The sequence below is a fragment of the Chenopodium quinoa genome, unplaced genomic scaffold (assembly GCF_001683475.1).
Source record: "Chenopodium quinoa cultivar QQ74 unplaced genomic scaffold, ASM168347v1, whole genome shotgun sequence".
NCBI classification, from domain to species: Eukaryota; Viridiplantae; Streptophyta; class Magnoliopsida; order Caryophyllales; family Amaranthaceae; genus Chenopodium; species Chenopodium quinoa.
In genome coordinates, this window is record NW_018742681.1 from 1681969 (window position 1) to 1700244 (window position 18276).

Genomic DNA, 18276 nt, shown 5'->3' on the forward strand with positions numbered 1-18276 from the left:
ACACACATCTTTTATAAATAACTTTATAAAACTGGTAACCTGTTTTATAGGCTGAGGAAGGACAAGTGATAGATTAAGATTGGTTAGAATTTTTTTATTTTAATTAACATATATATTTTTAAAATGATATTAATTTTTTAAATACTTAACTTTTTAAATGATATATATATTTTTATATTTTCATTTTAAAATATTTATTTTAATTTTTTAAATGATATTAAGGTTGAGGAAGGACACGTGTTACATTAAGGTTAATAGATATTTTAATTTCTAAAGCACATGAATACTTATATGCTTTCACATATCAATCACGCACGCATCGCATGCATATAGAGATAGCGTGTATCACAAACTTTTAGAGCCACCATGGGGTTACTCTATTACTGTTATAGGGGTTACTCTTTTAGTAATATAGGGGTTGACCTTTCAATGTTGTAAGGGTTTCTCTATTAGTATAATAAAGGTTACTCCGACAGTATAATAAGGGTTACTCTATTAGTATAATATTAATTACTACATTAGTGTTAAAGAGGCTACTTCATTTTATTTGCAGACGACCACATGACCACACAGAAAATGCGTTGTTTTAAAATATACTCCCACTAATATTTATTGTTTTTATTTTTTATTATTTGAGTAAGGAGAAGTTTCTTATATTGCACATTTGCACACACATGCTTTGTGTGTTTCTAAGCTTGTACTGTATATTCTAATTACTCAAATATTTTCCGTATTAAACTATTGTAAAAATTCAATGCCATATATTTCAACACTTGTGCGCATGTATGAGTTATAAATACTATAGATACACCCCAAACAACACGTCAACATCATGATTCTTCTGTATGAAATACGTATTTCCACAAAATTTGTGCAACATCTTCATATGATCAACATCAAACACATTTATTGCAAATAATGGTATCTACAAAGAGGCTCATTTTATATCTGTTTCTCAGTTACAAACTCATGTTAAGAGGCTGAACCTGGGAAAGGGAAGATGAGAAAAAATAGAATTTGTATTCCGTGATGAACTTGTCTTAAACCGGAACTGGCTCGGCTTCATCAAGAGCAAGCACTCCAGGAAGTTCTTTGCCTTCTAACAGCTCCAAACTAGCACCACCACCAGTTGATATGTGGCTCATTGCCTCTGCGACTCCTACCTTCTCTACTGCAGCAACAGAGTCACCACCACCAATAATTGTGGTTGCACCCTTCTTACTAATCTCCTCTAGCTTCTTGGCAATAGCCTGCAAACGAGAAGCAAAATTCAGAACGTTAATGAACAATATTTAAGATCATGATGTTCAATAATTATCAATATAGCAAAAAGAGTTGTTTGTGTGGGTGAGTTAGCAAAGCAAGAACCAAACAGCATATATAGCTCAGATCCTGAAGGACAAAGTTTCAAATGGGTTTTACCCTGGTGATAAACAAATGACTAAGTGCCAAATTGCAGCAAAATGAAAACAAAAATGATTGGGATCATGACTTACAGATCTTAAAAGCACATCTATCAGTGAAATAATTTATCAGATACATGTAATTATTGAAACTACAGATCAATCATGATTCAGCAGAGTACCTCAAAATTTATTAAGGCATAAGCAAACAATGTCTTACCTCTGTGCCAACAGCGAACTTGTCAAATTCAAAGACTCCCATGGGACCATTCCAGATGACTGTCTGGGTAGTGTCCAAAGCATCACTAAATTTCTTAATAGAATCAGGTCCAATGTCCAATCCCATCCAGCCATCAGGGATTCCAGCTGCAGGGACAATCTACAATGTGCCACACATCATACTGATTGTCAGTAACAAAAAAGCTTTACTACCTGCGTTTCACATATTAGCAACTTTGGAGTCAAGACGGACTTCTAGGCAAAAAATGAGAAATGGAGATTAAGAAAAGAGAGGGGCATGTGATTAAGGAAGAGAGAGAAAATGGGGATAGATTAACAAGCACTGCCCAACCACCACACAGGCCACCACCACCCTCCATAACACCCGCCACACAAGCCACCACCTTCGCAACACCACCCTAGTACAAAGACACCAACACCAGCCTTACAAGCACCACCCAACCACCACGCTAGGCTCGTACCCACCACACAACCAAAACCCAAAACCTAAAACCCACCTTGTATCCACCACACACCTGCACAGTACAAACCCGAAACCATCAGATATATCCACCCCGTCGCAACCAGACCACCCAAAACCTAAAACTACCCCCACAACCACCACACAACCACTCCGTAAAACCCCACACAAATCGAACCCAACCCACTTACCACACCCTCTAAAACTACTTACCCATCGACCACCTCATCGAAAAACCCACCGACCTACCTCGCCATTCATTCGTAAATGGCGGTTCAACCACCACCATATAACACGGACTTCCGTCAATTTCGTCCACGCATAGATCTCCGATACTGGTTGTTTGTCTTTGTGAGGAGAGAGAGAAGTCAGATTGAAGGATAGGAGAAACTAAGGAATTGAAGAAGAACTTCAAGAATTGGGTTTGAATTCTGGAAAAAATTGATGAGGGTTGAATGTTGCTTGTTTGGTGAATTGGGGGAAATGAATTAGATTTGGGGAAATTATTTGATTAATTAAGTTAGATTAGTATTTTATTAAGTTTTGTTTTAAATAACTAATTGAGCTTATGAATATTTTAGTAAGGATGTTTTAGTAATATCATTTTAAAAACTTTATTATAAATGGAAAATTTTGAAAAGTTGCAAAAAATGTGAAACGGAGGTAGTATATAATTTTATTATTCTTCCATTCTGATCCATCCAAAATCCAAGAAATGTTCAGACTCCCAGGTTTAAAAAAGAAGAAAAAAAGAAAAATGAAAAAATAATAATTGCTGTAAAAAGATAATTTACCTTGCTGTCAGCATCAGCAGCAAACTTGTCCGCCACAACAACATCAGAAGGCAACAAAAGAGACACACCCTTTGCCTTGGCCTTCTCGAGGAGAGAAGTTGCAAGCTCAAGCTTATCGTTTTCCACCAGAGAAGATCCCACTGATAAACCTTGAGCTTTGTAGAATGTAAAGATCATACCTCCTCCAAGGAGTAGAATATCACATTTCTCCAAAAGTGACTCTATAACTCCAATTTTGGAAGATACCTTTGAACCACCAACTATAGCAGCAAAAGGTCTCTTTGGGTTTGAAACAGCTCCAACAAGGTAGTCCAATTCCTGATCCACAACAAAAGAATCCAAATTTATTAAAATGATTAATAATGTTGAATTCGAATGATAGAATCTCCTCAAAAGTGAGGAAAGGAAACCTAACAGTCAGCTAAGAGATTTCAAGCACCTTTGTTTTTCTCCTTTTTCATTTGAGGGGAGGGGGGGTTTATGTAGGTATGAGAATGGCCAAACATGATTTAAGCTAGTCATTGGTGGTGTTGTGCTATACAGAGAATCAATTATGCCAAAAAAACTCAATTATGTAACATATCAGATGAAGTAAAATAGCACAAGACAAGTTCCCAATATTTATGATCCATAAAAATAGACAGAAGATAACGATTAAGGACCAGTTTTTGTGATTTTAGAAAAAAATCCTTATGGAACTCCAAATGAAAATCAGAGTAAATGTAAGCTTCTGGTAAGCAGCAAGGCAAGCTGTAAGCAAAGCTTCTTCTGCACTGTATATATGAAAAGTTCAAACCTCTGCTTAACTGAAGTACATGCATGACATTTCTTTCCTTGATTTCTAGAGATCTCGAAGAAGCAGCTTGAAAAAAAGAATAAAAAGCGTCTACCTTCTGTAAGAGAAAGCCAGCAACAGATGGCCTCAAAAATTTAGTAACTCCCTCAGTTGATGCATGGGCTCTGTGGGCAGTGCCAAAAGCATCATTTACGTAAAGATCTGCCAAGGAGGCAAGCTTCTGTGCAAACTCAGGATCATTCTTTTCTTCTTCCTTGTAGAATCGAACATTCTCAAGCAGCAGAACACCACCTTCAGGGAGTCCAGCAACAAGCTTCTCAACCTCTGGACCAATGCAATCATCAGCCTTCACAACCTGTTAACTTCAAATTATAATTAGTTACAATATGCAGTGAAAGAAAGGTATGTGAGGTTGAATAATGTTAATAGATCTCAGATAGCGAAATTCTCTATAAAGTCAGCCACTGTTTGAAGATTGTAATAATCATGAATTTGGAGCATGGAACACAGGATGTTACCTGAAGACCAAGGAGTTCAGAAAGTCTGGGTACAAGTGGTGCCAAGCTGTATTTCGGAGTAACACCTTTAGGCCGCCCCTATACAGGACAATAGATTAATATTAAGTTTTGCAGTGCATCAAAATCGACGAAAAATCAATCTAGTGTACCAGCAACAAAGAGAAAGGCAAACAATAGCAAAAGAAATTTATTACAGTAAAAAACTACAAAATTTCGTTATTACGTTAAACTTTTAAGCCATCTGCCTCGTGCATCAAGTTTATGTGCCTAGAAATATGATATGGATGCAGGCAGTTAAAATGAACCCAACAATTTGACAAGTAAGCATATAAATGAGAGAAGTCTGCAATGAAGTTGCAAGGAAAAGTTGTATGAACTCAATGGTAATACATATATTATACTTCATATATAAATTCCATCGGTTTCAAATGTGGCTTAAGGGAAAATAAATACCAACACACTACGTGAAGGGCATCATATCAATAAAAAGATATGACGAGTTATGATCTCCAATAATTTCAATATAACCTCTGTGTTTTCTAAAGATACTAGTGTACAAACTATAAGCAGCAAAGAAATTAATTGCAATCATCTGTCATAAACAAAATATCAAAAAAAAAAAAAAAAAAAAAAAGAAAGAAAGAAAGAAATCTTGTAGATACAAATTAAAATTAGTGGTGAAAGCTAATTATGCTGCAAAAGAATGCATGCCAAGTTGCCAACCCAAGGAATCACAACATGGATAGCCAAACCTGCAGATGATTGACAATTACTTACCAAAACAAAGAACGCAATGAAAATAAAATCACTCAACTTGATGTTAGTTGTATTAATATGTGAGAGGGATAGCGATATATACAAAATAAGATACACAAGAAGACAGTACAATAGCAAAACCGAGAGAGAGAGAGAGAGAGAGAGAGAGAGAGAGAGAGAGAGAGAGAAAAGGGACAATTAAAAATGAATTCAGTGAAATAAAAAATGTAGGAATTGTGAATTGAAAACATCAGTATCTAGCGTGACATAAATTTTTGTGACGAATTCGAGCCAATCGTTACAAAATAACTAAAACAAACACATGCACACCTTAAGAAATCAAAAGGAAGACAAATTCCTTATACTAGGATTAAATGTATAATACAAAATGGAAATATCTGATGGAATAAAAAAAAAAAATAACATATGTATAAAAAAGCTTGGAAAAAGGTACTAAGATACATAAAAATTGACAATTCCATTTTTAGAAGCCTTATATCCAGATTACGAATCAAATTGAAGACGGTTAGTGAGAAATGGAGTATTCTTTCTGTTACTTGGAGAGCACTGAAAACACCAAGTTCCCATAGGATTTGTTAATGAGGTAAAAAGTAATAGAAAAATGTTTAGATGCTGGCTATATATAGTGTTCGTCAGAGTAAAAGGTCTAAACATAATGTTTAAGCAAATTACATTACAAGTGAAAATCTTCAAGCAACTCACATAATCATGTCATAAAGAGAACATTATTCAGGTTGAGATGATGCATATGAGCCTATAACTGAACAAATAACTATGAAGCAAAGTCTCAAATTATGCACCACATCTACTATGACGATATAAAGATAAGAACTTCAATTGCAAATGATAAATCTCCGCACAGCTAGTTGACATTCCAAATCGATACCCTAGGCATTGGCAAATTTTACAGGAAAGCATTAGCTTAATATGTCATAATCCTAGATATTGTTAGAGATTCAAAATAATTTATTTTTTTTTTTTAAAAAAAAAGGAAAAATTGCTTTAAATAATACGACCTTTAGCCCGTCCGCTAAAAACAAGTCCACCTTTTGATTATCCCAGAATAATACCACCTTTAGGGGGTGTCTGCTTTAAACAAGTTGTAACCTGTTGGTAACCTGATTAATAGGTTATACGGACACGTGTCATCATTTTATTGGTCTGAAAATATATGTATATTTTTTTTAATGTTTTTAACTTTTTAAAATTATTGCTATATTGGTTAAAAAAAAAAGAAAATTAAAAAAAAAATAAACCCATCCCTAAACGTAAACCAGCCCCACCACCACCACTGCCGGCATCCCGACCCCAGCCAACCCAAATTCATCCCCTTCTTCTCCAGTGATGTTTGTATGTGTTTCTGTGGATTTGACTATGTTCTATTCCGGTGTAGAAGGCGGCTAATGGACCAAAACAACAACGGCCACCAAAATCGTCTTCGAAATCGTCGCCGTCGACACAAGACGCCAATGAAATTGAGGTCGCTAAAGTTTTATATGGACTGATGAAGTAATCTCAAGCCCCATCAAAGCAAGACGGTGGGATGATAATTGATTTAGCTAAAATGGGGGTTTTGTGGGTGAATTGCGAGGCTCCGAAGAACTTGTTGCTAATTGGTGGTGCTGCGACGGCCGTTGGTGGTTGCGGTTAGGCTCTGCTGGCCGGAGCTTGCTGCTGCGTTGCGTGGTGTGTTGAGTTGCTGTTGTTTTGCTGTAATTGGGTTGCTGATGGTGTTGATTTGAGTGTGCAAAGGTGGGGAAATCGAGGGAGCAGGGGAGTGTTTTGGTTGTGCGATTTGTTGAGTGGGAACGACAAGCGGTTTCAGGGGCAACCGAACTGTTACAATGGTGGTGGGGACGGGGGTTGTTTAAGGGGTGGTGGGGTTGGCTGCATTGACATGGGTAAGGAGGAGGAGTAAGGAGGAGGAGAGAAGGTGAAAAGGTGGGTAAGTAAGGGAGTGGTGGGGGAGGGATGGTAAGGGAGGAGGGTGATGGGTGGCAGGGGCAGGAGGAGGGGGCTGATTTTTTTTTTTTTGTTTTTTTTTATTTTGTTTTTTTGATTTATTGTTAATAAAATCATAATTAAAGTTGTTATTAAGATTAATTACATTGTTAAATGAATTTATTAAAAAGAAAAAACAAAATATAACCGGTTACTGAGGTTGTAGGTAAAATAACCTGTTTAAAGTGGACACCCCTTAAAGGTGGTATTATTCTGGGATAATCAAAAGGTGGACTTGTTTTTAGCGGACGGGCTAAAGGTCGTATTATTTGAAGCAATTTTTCCAAAAAAAAAAAAAGGCCTACAATAACAAAGGTCATAAGGCATGACAGAAAATATGAAAAGAAAATACAAGCCATACAATCCCAGGATATCTAAACAGCCATTACACAATTACTAAGCACTGTATGTGCAGATTATGAAGAACCTCAGATTAGTCAGCATTTTCATACAAAAACCCAGGATAAAGGACAATGAGTAAAATTAATCATCAGTTAAAGTCCTTATTGCAACCAACAGAGTACAAATCATTGAGACAAATCCAGATTCACGACACGAACACTATTCAAAACAAAACCAGAACGGATTTAATCGATTTCTCATACAATGTAAGTATCATACATGCAACATAGGTTTTTAAATACTGAATTTCAAGATCAACCCAAAATCACCAAATACAAACATAACCATTTTACCCATATTTCGAGCTGTCAGTCGAATACATTAGGCAGCTGCAGTAAATTAAGATCAGCTCAAGTTAATAATCACACATTACAATGTCAATCATACAAGCTAAACAGAATAAAAGCATAGTGTAAACAAAATGATCAAGCAAAACAAAGATAAAACCTCAAATGACAGAATTAAACAAATGGCTTATCCATCAAAAATAATAATCAAAACCCAATTAAAATTAGCATCAAACATTGGGGGAGCAGTAATTGGATTAAAAAAGTAAGAAAACCCCAGAAAATGAAACGGAAAAATAGCGAAAACCCGCATACCAAATGACTGGAAAGAATGACTTTAGCACCATTGTTGATCAAATGCTTGATAGTAGGAATAGCAGCACGAATTCGAGTATCATCAGTGATGTTTTGGCTATCGTCAAGAGGGACATTAAGGTCAGCTCTAACGAACACCTTTTTCCCCTTCAAGTCAGCAGAGGTGAGGTCGCCAACACTCTTCTTAGCCATTGAAGCAACCCCTCTAATGGGGTTAGAAGAAAGTGATTTGTATGATTGGATCTTCGAGACAACATGGAAGGAGAAGCTGGCATCAGCGGCAGAACCGACGAATCCTAGACGGCGGAGAGGAGGGCGGAGGGTGGATGCAAGGCGGACGAAGGAGGGAGAGCGAGTAGAGGAGGAAGTGTGTGAGGAAGAAGATTGGAGGAGAGAGAATGAGGTGGGTGTTGCTGCAGTAGACGCCATTGTTGGACTGATGATACACTGAAATGAAAATGGTGGTGTTTTTTTTGGTTAAGTGTTTGGGGATTTTGCAAGAGAAAAAGAGTGGAAGAAAAGGTAATGAGGATTGTTATAAGGTTTTTTTGTGGGTGTTTGTGATTTTGGGAGGATTTTCTTATCGTTGAGGAGAGGCTGAAGATGATTCATCATTCACCTCATGTGTCTGTTACTCTGTGCTTTTGGTTTTTTATTTTTTTCAAGCCACTAGTCATTGGAAATGAAGGGTGCAATTTGTTGTGAAAAAAAGAAAATAAATAAAAAAAAAAAATTTTATTGTATAGTTTATTTTTCAAAGAAAAGTTAAGTGTCAAATCATTAATCAATTGTATATAAGAAGAAATTACAGAAGGGCAAAAGTTCTCCCAAACTTGCTCGGAACCAAAAGGCACTAAAATAGCAAGGTGATGGGCAACAACATTCGCATCCCTTCTAATATGAGACTAGGAAACGAAATCAAATTGCTTACAAGAAAATGAAACATCATCTAGAATAGAGTCTAGATTAGAGGAATAAGTAGTTAAATTAGAAAGACAACTGATTGTATGCTTTAATTAGTGTAAATTATTAGAAAAGGGTACACATAGACATAGGAAGCACAAGTACTAACCTTGCTTTCGACTATTTGAAGATAGGGTTTTGCTTAATTTGCTTTCGGAAGTTTCACTTTGAAACACTATGAAAGCTTTTGAAATTTGAAGTTTAAATGATCCTCGAGGGAGCCCAAAAGAGTTACTAATATAAAACGGTGGAAATCTAAGACACATGTCAAGCGTGCAACATTGTTAGCTAATCATATTTCATTATTTTTGGTTTAAAACGTAGGAGCACACACCCCAAAAGCAGTATAAATTCCCCCATCATTTTTTTTTACAACAGCTAAAACAAGAAACAAAGTACTATAAGAAAAAGTAGAACTTGAAATGCGACACATATTAGCAATATCATATGCCTGATGAACCCTGTCACGATAAACCTTTAAGATTGTACAAAAGTCAAACTTACCACCCAAGCGTTTTATTGATTCAAAAGTCCAAAATAAGGAAATATTCCGGACATTAGTACGTTCCAGGTTTGAAGCTAAGTTTGGACAATCTGTTACAATCAGCACCTCTTTTACCTAAAAACCATATGCCCATTGCAAAGCCTGGTAGAAGCCTGTGCCTCTAAGTGTAGAGTTGATTGTGCCATGCCGAAAGAGCCTCCTCCATCAAAAATAGTCGTAGTACCTATTTCGGGGTTTTTTGATGTCATGCGGGAGAGTTACAATTCCGGGACTGGTATCCTTGCGCCTGTACCTACAAAACAACGAAGACTCCTTATGGTGGGAGTTCCGCCTCCGACAATCAAGTTAGAACGTGTATGAGGAGTGAATAGTGCGGAAAAGTAAAGGTTGGGAGATCTGGTTCCTCTAGGTGAGGAGTGATCTAAGTGTTTAGGTCAGTGTAATTAATGTTCTTAACCCCCACATTAATGAGGATTAATGAAGGTATTTATATGCCTTGGGATGTGTGCCAGTCCTAGGTTTAGGTCAACCTAGGGCTGATTGGGCTTCCATAAGACTTTGGGCCACGGTGGTCGGTTTTCCCATTTGGCATGGGGGGGGGCACGTGTCGTAGCATAAGAGGTCCAAGGTGGACTGATCAACACTTGACACGTGGCAGGCTCCAATTGGTCCATGTGGCGGACACTTGGCAGAGCATGAATGGTCCACTTGTCAGGTGATGATTGGTAGGGAAAAATCCCCTAATCATTTGCCCCTCACAGGTGGCACGTGACGGTTCACATGTCACTTGTGACAGGTGTCGGCCTTTAACAGGCGACGACTTGCTACAGGTGTCGCCCTATGACGGGCCGAGCATTTTTCCCGCTCGTTTTTTAAATTTGGAGGCGACCCTTCACATTCTCCTTTTGCCCTATATAAGGGCATGTTGACCAAGTCTTTTGTTCACATTTGCGAACTTTTCAAGAGAACTCTCGGACCCCTGAACTTGAGCTCTGAAACTTTCCAACTTTTGACGCCGATTATTTCTGATAGGACGACTGCTTTTGTTAGGCGTCTGCTCGATCAAGCTCTCCTTCAGAACTTAAGTTTCAGGTAACCGTCTGTTCCTTTATTTTTTTTGCTTTTGCACTTTTTCTTTCTTTTTTGAAAATGAGACCTCAAAAGCATCCGGCACGACCTAGGTTAGCAATCAGCCGGTCACCGGGGACGGCTGAGTCTAGGACTAGGGGTGCCGACTGCCCTGCGGTACTTCAAACTTTGCGCAAGTCCCGGAATCCAACTGTCTTTGTATCTATGCAGGACAGTATGGCAAGAACAAAAAAGACAAAGAGGATTGAAAACTCTAATGGCTCCTCTTTCCGGGTTCAGATTAGTGAGCTGTCGGACCAGCCGCCTGATACCGCAGTGACCCAAGGTGGCCCTTCTGCCGAGAGCTCTGAGGAGGGAGCTAAGGTAGCCCCTTCCCACTTCACTGTTGACCTGGACAGTCAGCAAAAAGGCACTATCGTTTGCATGAGGCGAGACTTTCTCATGCTGCTGAAAAGGGGGACGGCTGGTCGGAACCATCCGCCTCTCATAGGGAGTTGAATACTCCTTACTATTGTCATGTCCCAAAGGGCCGGATCAAGGCCATGAAAGAACGAATAGACTCTTTTTTGTCGGACCATGTGATGGGTCCTGATTTTCAAGTATTTGTGCCGGATGGTGAGGATACAGTCGTCTGGCCCGCGGGAACAAGCTACGGTGATGCCTGTTTTGGCTGCTACGAGGCGGCCATTAAGGCTGGGCTTCGATTTCCCTTGCATCCGGTCGTTCAACAAATCCTCGATGGATACGAGGTGTGGCTATGGCAGTTAGCCCCGAATTACTGGTTCAACATCCTTGGCTATGTAGCCGGATGTGAAATGCATGGGGTGAAGCCGAATTTTGAGGCGTTCACCCATATGAACTATCTTAGCCGGACCCCCAAAGCAAGCGGTACCAGCTGGTACCAAATAACTAGCCACAACGGCTATCTGATGACGAAGGGAAAATAAAATAAATGGAAGGATTGGAGAAACACCTTCCTCATCATTGCCAGCCCTAACAAGCTGCTGAACAAGCGCTACAATAGGTGGAACAAAGATCCGCCTCTTCTAGCAGGCGGTCGCAGCATGCCGCTTGTTCCCTTCAAGGCCAGGGAAGAGATCTTGGACCGAGGGCTTTTCAAAGTAGAGATTAGGGAAAACTCTACTACTGGGGTACGAGAGCAAGTGCCCCTAAACTGCGTCCCAGAGTTTCAATGGCTCTATGACAAGTACTTTTTGGCCGCCTGCGGCCTTAGCAGTCGGACCTCCAGAGGTAGCCGGCCACTTGAGCATGTATACGTCTTTTGCTTTGTTTTCGAATTTTTTTTCTAACTCTTTGTGGTTCTTATTTGCAGCTGAAGCTATGGACCAGATTTCTGCATCTAAGAAGGCGGCCGCCTTGCTGCGGACCTCCATCATGCATCAGAAGCGGACCTCTTCTGATTCTCCTGCCAAGGAGACGCCCATAGTGAGTTTCTAATCTTTCAAACTTTGCCTTAAAAGCCTGCTATTATTAGTATTGACCATTTCATATTTTTCGTAGGCGGGCACGTCCAAACCCTCCTCTTCCCAGCAGCCGGATACGAAGGCTCGCAAACTGGTGATTAGGAGCTCTCTTGGCTCTGCCAGGAAGCAGTCGGCTTACAAGCAGCCGATCACCCTACAAAGTGTGGGGAAACCATCACACGTCCTTAGGGACAGTCGGCCGCCAAGAAGTATAAACTGCTCTGCTAGACTTAACTTATTTCTTCATCGCTTTCTTCATGTTTTTTATGTTTCTCTTTTTTGGATGCAGGCGACCCTCAAGAACCGGACTTGGTCCAAATGGCCAAGTCTATGATTAAGGCCGTCCCTCAAGAGGAGAGGGATGCGGTCAAGGGAGTCAGCACCCTTGACCTAGATGGCATCATGGGTCTCCTTTCCGTGGTAGACTTAGAATATTTTTAGTGTTGACTTTGCGTGCCGCCTGTTATTCTCAAATCTGACGCCTGTTTTTCCTTTTTCCAGACCATGCTGAGAGTACACGGCCTCCGAAGGCCGATCAGCGCCAAGAACAAAGAGGTAAAGGCTGCTAAAGCTATGACCGCCTCTGACGTTGATAAGGCAATGTTTCAAATTGCCCAAAATGAAATTTTAACAACTGATATTCTTTATTATCAGGCGCAGGCCACTTCCACTATCCGCACCAAGTTTGAGGCAGCCAAAAAGAAGAATAATGAGCTGGGGGCGACGGTCAAGGGTCTCCGAGATGAGCTGAAGCCGCTTAAGCAGAAGATGACCCAATTTGAGGCCATGGAAAAATCTTTGGCGGCTCTCAAAGACTGCCTGCAAAAGCAGGAGAAGAGCCTCACTAACGAGCTTTCGGCCAAGGCCGAGAAAGAAAAAATGGAATTAGTCCAGGCCATGATGGACGACTCGGCTCAGATCATGAAGATGACTTGGACGACCCTCTTCCCAAAAACTCACTATGCCGCCTGGGAGAAAAAGTTCAACGCTTGTACCGAAACGTACAACCAACAGATCATGAGGCAGGCGGCTGAGGAAGACGAGGCGGTTGACTCTAGCTCAGAGGAGGAACAGGAGGTGGTGGCCCTACAACTGATTGAGGTGGATGCGCATAAAGCTCATGCCCCTGAAGGCGAGTCGTCAAAAGAGGGGGCTTTGAAGAATCAAGCACCTGACGCTAAGCTTGATCAGGCGGCAGTTGAAACTCAAGCTCCTCCCAATGTTTAAGGCTTTCATTTTGTCAAACTTTTCTCCGGCCTGCGTGCCGTTTATTCTTGTATCGCTTTACTTGGCCAGAGGGCCGGGGTTATTGAATATTTTGGTGGTCTTTATGGCCGGCTGTTTATATGAATTCGGCGACCATCTTTCAGTCGTCTTTGATCACGGAATCTTGTTTTATGCTTTATTTTTGCAAAGTATAGAGGATCCTACTATCCGCTTGTATGTCATATCGACTGTTTCGGCTGAAAATGTTTTTAAAATTTGTAACTTATCGTAAGCCAAAGATTGCGAACAGGTACTAGGTACTGACTGCCTATGCCCCTGGACGACTGGTTGTCTTGGTTCCAGGTTAGGCGATCAGTCGGCCATTTACCCAGTCGGACCCCCAACGTATTTTAGGAAATACGTTAGGTTTGTTTAACTTTTTCAAGTAAGAAAGGAACATGCCGCTTATAACCAGCCCGCCTGTTTGTAAAAATAGGAATAGTTCTTGAGTCCCTGTTTGCTAAAAAGCAGTCGACCTACGAACCAGATTTTCAAACATGTTTGCTTTGAAAAGAAATCATCTTAGTAGGGGTCGTAGTACGAGAGCTCTGGTTCGCCTTTAGACAAGCGGACTCGTCATACCTTTTTGGATCCTTACTAAGTATGAAAGAGTGACTTACTCGTCAGCTTTTATGCTTGAGTAGTAGAGGTACCAGGCGGCGGAGGCCGGCTGATCCCCTTGATTCACCAATTTTTGTTGGCTATTTACTCAAGAGGTACCGGCTGTACTTATCCCAAGTAATACAGACGGTCATCCGACGCGGATGTTAACTGCTAACACTTGTTTGGTTTAGTGTTAGAGTTATCCTTGTCTCACAAACGGCTACGTGGTTGTCCTTGGGGACAGTCGTCTGGGTGCCATGTAATTAGTTTATAGAACAATGTTCCACCCAAAAGGGAGCTGCTCTCTGTGACGAATTTCATCCGGAGGGATGCCGCCGGACGCCTGCTATGATGTTGGGATAGGTCATATTAGTTTAAAGATTGGATCAGTTGGCTGGGCGCCTGGTCTGATCATTCGGCCATAGGCCTTAGGTAGTTCATGGCGAACTAAGTATAGTAGAGTAGCCGACTGTATAGCTATAGGCGGCGAGCCCCTCTTAACTGAATGCATATTTGAGTAAAATGGAGAGTAGCCGACTATTTTACCAGTTGGCATGCCCCTCAATTGATGAGAAGATGGAGATTAGCCGGCTGCTAATGGAGCAGGCGGCATGCCCCTCATAATACAAAATAGATGAAGCAAAATAGCAAACTTTTATTAGTAGCTCTTGGCTATTTACATCATTCAAAAATAATACTTCTTTAGATTATCTACATTCCAGGTTCGAGGCAAGGGTTGACCGTCTGGTGTTTCCAGGCGGTAGGTGCCATCCCGGACCTCTTCATAGATTCGGTAGGGTCCTTCCCAGTTGGGAGTTAATTTGCCTGACTCATTAGCCCTATCGACTGCTTCCATTTTTCTTAGTACAAAGTCCCCCACTTTGAGTGGACGCCTGTGCACTCTTTTGTTATATGACCTTGTCATTCTCAGGCTGTAGATTTCATGGCGCAAGGCTGCATTGCCCCTTCGTTTTGGAAGTGAGTCCAATGCTAGGCGCATGGACTCCTAGTTCGCCTCTTCGTCATACAACATTATTCGAAGAGTCGGCTCCTAGTGTTCAATTAGAAGAACAGCTTCTTCCCCATAAGTTAGGAGGAATGGATTTTCTCCAGTTGACCCTTTTTCAGTCGTCCTAATAGCCCAGAGAACATGTGCTAGTTCGTCTGCCCATAGGCCGCCTGCTCGTTCAATCTTCTTCTTAAGACCGTCTGAGATGATCTTATTGAAAGCTTCTACTTGGCCGTTTGCTTGAGGACGACCGACTGATGCAAAGTAGTGTGAGATGCCTTGGTCTCCCAGCCAATTTTTGAGAACAGGCGTCTCAAATTGGGGACCATTATCAAAAACCATAGACATGGGCACCCCGAACCGAGTGATGACATTTTTCCAAATGAATGAGATCACATCCTTCGTCTTGACTCCCTTAACAGCCTCAGCCTCAACCCATTTGGTGAAGTAGTCGACTGCAACAAGTATGTACTTCCTGCCGCCTGTAGCAGGCGTATAGGGACCTAGGATATCCATGCCCCCACTTAGCAAACGGTAGTGGGCTATGGATGGCAGTGAGATCAGTAGCCGGACGGTGAATTAACTTGCCAAACCTTTGGCACTTGTCACATTTTTTCACCATTTCCATGGCGTCTGCTTCTAAGGTAGGCCAAAAGTAACCTTACCGCCTTGTTCGTTGAGCAAGTGACCTGCCACCTACATGAGAGGCGCAGTATCCAGAGTGTAGATCTTCTAAGACCTCTCGTCCTTTTTCTGGGGTAACACATTTCAAGAGGGGTTGAAGGTACCCTTTCTTGAAGAGTTCCCCCTTTTGCATCTCAAAACTGGACGCTCGCTTTTTCAGTAAGGCCGCCTAGTGATGATCATCCGGCAAGGTGCCGTCTGTTAAATATGCCCTGATTGGGTCCATCCAGGTTGAACATCGATCTAGAATTCCAAAAGGATCTTCTTCAATACTTCTCTTCTCCATAACTTCCTAGAAGACAGTTCTTGGAGTATCACAGGAGGCCGAGGAGGCCAATTTTGAGAGAGCATCCGCCTGGTTATCCTAAGATCTGGGCACTTGAGTCAGATGAAACTCTTCAAGGGACCCGACTTCTTGTCGTACCGCCTGCAAATATTTAATCATGGCCGGATGGGTTGCTTCGTATTCGCCATTATACTGGCTCACTATCAATTGTGAGTCAGAGCAGGTGTCTATTCTTCTAGCCCCAGCCGCCTTGCACATGCGGATACCGGCCAGTAAAGCTTCATAATCTGCCTCATTGTTCGAGGCTTGGAAGTTAAAACGTAGAGCATACTCATACCTGTCGCCTTCTGGCGACTGACATATGACGCCTGCTCCACAACCATTTGAGGTGGAGCTCCCGTCCACATAGACCTTCCAGACTTGGTCTGGAATTTGAGAATCAGAGGGCCGAGTCATCTCTACAATAAAATCAGCAAATGCTTGCCCCTTTACTGCTTTTCTTGGCTCGAATGTGATTTCAAGGCTCTGAATCTCTATCGCCTATTTGATCATCCGGCCTCACGACTCCATGGTTGTCAGTGGCCGCTTGATCGGCTGATCTGTGTATACGACGACTGAATGTGCCAAGAAGTAAGGCTTCAATTTTTTCACGGCCATGAAGAGAGCAAGACCGAATTTTTCCACTAAGGGGTACCTCAACTCGGCATTCTTCAACACATGGCTGACAAAGTAGACCGGGAGCTGGCAGCCGTCTCTTTCAGCAAGGGGGACGGCGCTTAGAGCATGGTCTGATATTGCCATATACATGTAGAGCACTTCTTTAGGCAAGGGACTGACCAGCCTTGACAAGGAATGCAGATGAACTTTTAGCTTTAAGAAGGTCGCCTCAGCATCCGGCCCCCATTCAAACCTTGCCTTCTTCTTTATTGCCTGGAAAAAGTAAAGGCACTTGTCGCCTGATCGGCTGAGAAATCTTCCAAGAGCCGCCAGACAACCTGTTAACTTCTGAACCTCTCGGACGGTGCGAGGTGACTACATGTCAATGACCGCCTGCACTTTCTCAGGGTTCGCCTCTATACCTCTTTGATTAGTAAGGAATCCGAGAAACTTCCCAGACTTAACCCCAAAAACACATTTCTTGGGATTGAGCATGACATGGTGCCGCCTGAGTGTGGTGAATGTTTCTCGGATGTCCGCTAGATGATCCGTCTGAAGTTTGGACTTTATAATCATATAATCTATGTATGCCTCGACATTACTTCCAATTTGGTCAAAGAAGACCGTATTTATCATTCTTTGAAAGGTAGCCGGGGCGTTCTTCAAACCAAACGGCATGACCGTGTAACAATACAACCCTTGATTAGTGACGAATGCCGTCTTCTCCTGATCTTTCTTCCACAAAAGAATCTGATGGAAGCTAGAGTAGGTGTCCATGAAGCTCATTAAAGCATGGCCGGTTGTTGAGTCGACCAGGTTGTCAATCTTAGGCAACGGATAGCTATCTTTGGGGCACGCCTTGTTCAAATCAGTGTAGTCCACACACATTCGCCAGGTACCATTCGGCTTCTTTACTAGCACAACATTTTCACCTGATGAACATTGCCGAAGGAACCTTACATCAAGCAACTTTTTAACCTCGGCGGCGGCCGCCTGACTTCTTTCTTCACCATGGTTCCGTTTCTTTTGCCGGACCGACTTCTTTTTCGGATCCACAGCTAGTTTATGCACTGCCAAGTCTGGACTGATGCCTGGCATCTCATGTAGCTTAAATGCAAAGATATCCTTGATTTCCTTCAAGAGTTGGTGAAAATCTTAACCTAGTACCGCAAGAGCAGTCGTCCCAACTTTGACTGTTCGGTCAGGACGTGAGTCGTCCAGGATGACATCCGTATGCTCACCAGTCGGCTGAGGGCGGAATTCGTCTGACCGCTCCTCTGCCAGTGATTGCTATCTTTTTTCTTTTCTCTCGGGCCCCAGTTGGGTGGCCTTTCTTTTCTTGGCGCCTGCTGCATGGGCAGGCGCATCCTCCTTGACTTGTGCAAGGTCATTGTTCTCTCCACTTGGGCAAGCAGCCGCTACAGTGGGTTTAATATCAGAGAGGTAGCACTCTCGTGCCATCTTCTGATCTCCTCTCAGGGAGCTGACTGTTCCATCATCCCTCTCAAATTTGAGCAGCATAAGAGAGGGAATAATGACAGCTTTAGAGTTGTTCAGGGTGGGTCGTCCTAAGATCATGTTGTAGGCCGACAATTCTTCAACCACTAAGAACCGAACCACCATGTGACGAGCCTCCCCTTTCTCACCCTGACGGATGGGTAGATTCACTCGTCCCACTGAGTGTACAACACTTCCTCCAAACCCTACTAAAGGGTGAGATACAGGATGTATGCAGTC

The 18276-nt window shown here is 41.8% G+C and overlaps 1 protein-coding gene across 1 annotated transcript; it reads right to left on the reverse strand.

Moving 5' to 3' along the window:
* Positions 1-819: 819 nt before the first annotated feature.
* On the reverse strand, positions 820-8580 carry LOC110722395 (phosphoglycerate kinase, chloroplastic). Its single transcript, XM_021901662.1, has 6 exons — positions 7994-8580; positions 4212-4289; positions 3788-4048; positions 2898-3215; positions 1624-1782; positions 820-1250 (listed from the first exon to the last, which is right to left on the reverse strand). Exons 1-6 carry the CDS (start codon positions 8420-8422, stop codon positions 1041-1043), a joined length of 1455 nt encoding a protein of 484 aa, XP_021757354.1. The 5' UTR covers positions 8423-8580; the 3' UTR covers positions 820-1040.
* Between the last annotated feature and the right edge of the window lie 9696 nt (positions 8581-18276).

Bases quoted from the DNA above. Each gene is read 5' to 3' on its own strand.
- LOC110722395 (XM_021901662.1), bottom strand. From the start codon at position 8,422: ATGGCGTCTACTGCAGCAACACCCACCTCATTCTCTCTCCTCCAATCT. The intron at 3,216-3,787 runs GTAGACGCTTTT...GTTGTGGATCAG, and splicing joins CTGGCTTTCTCTTACAGAAG to GAATTGGACTACCTTGTTGG. The intron at 1,783-2,897 runs GTAAATTATCTT...GGCACATTGTAG, and splicing joins CTGCTGATGCTGACAGCAAG to ATTGTCCCTGCAGCTGGAAT.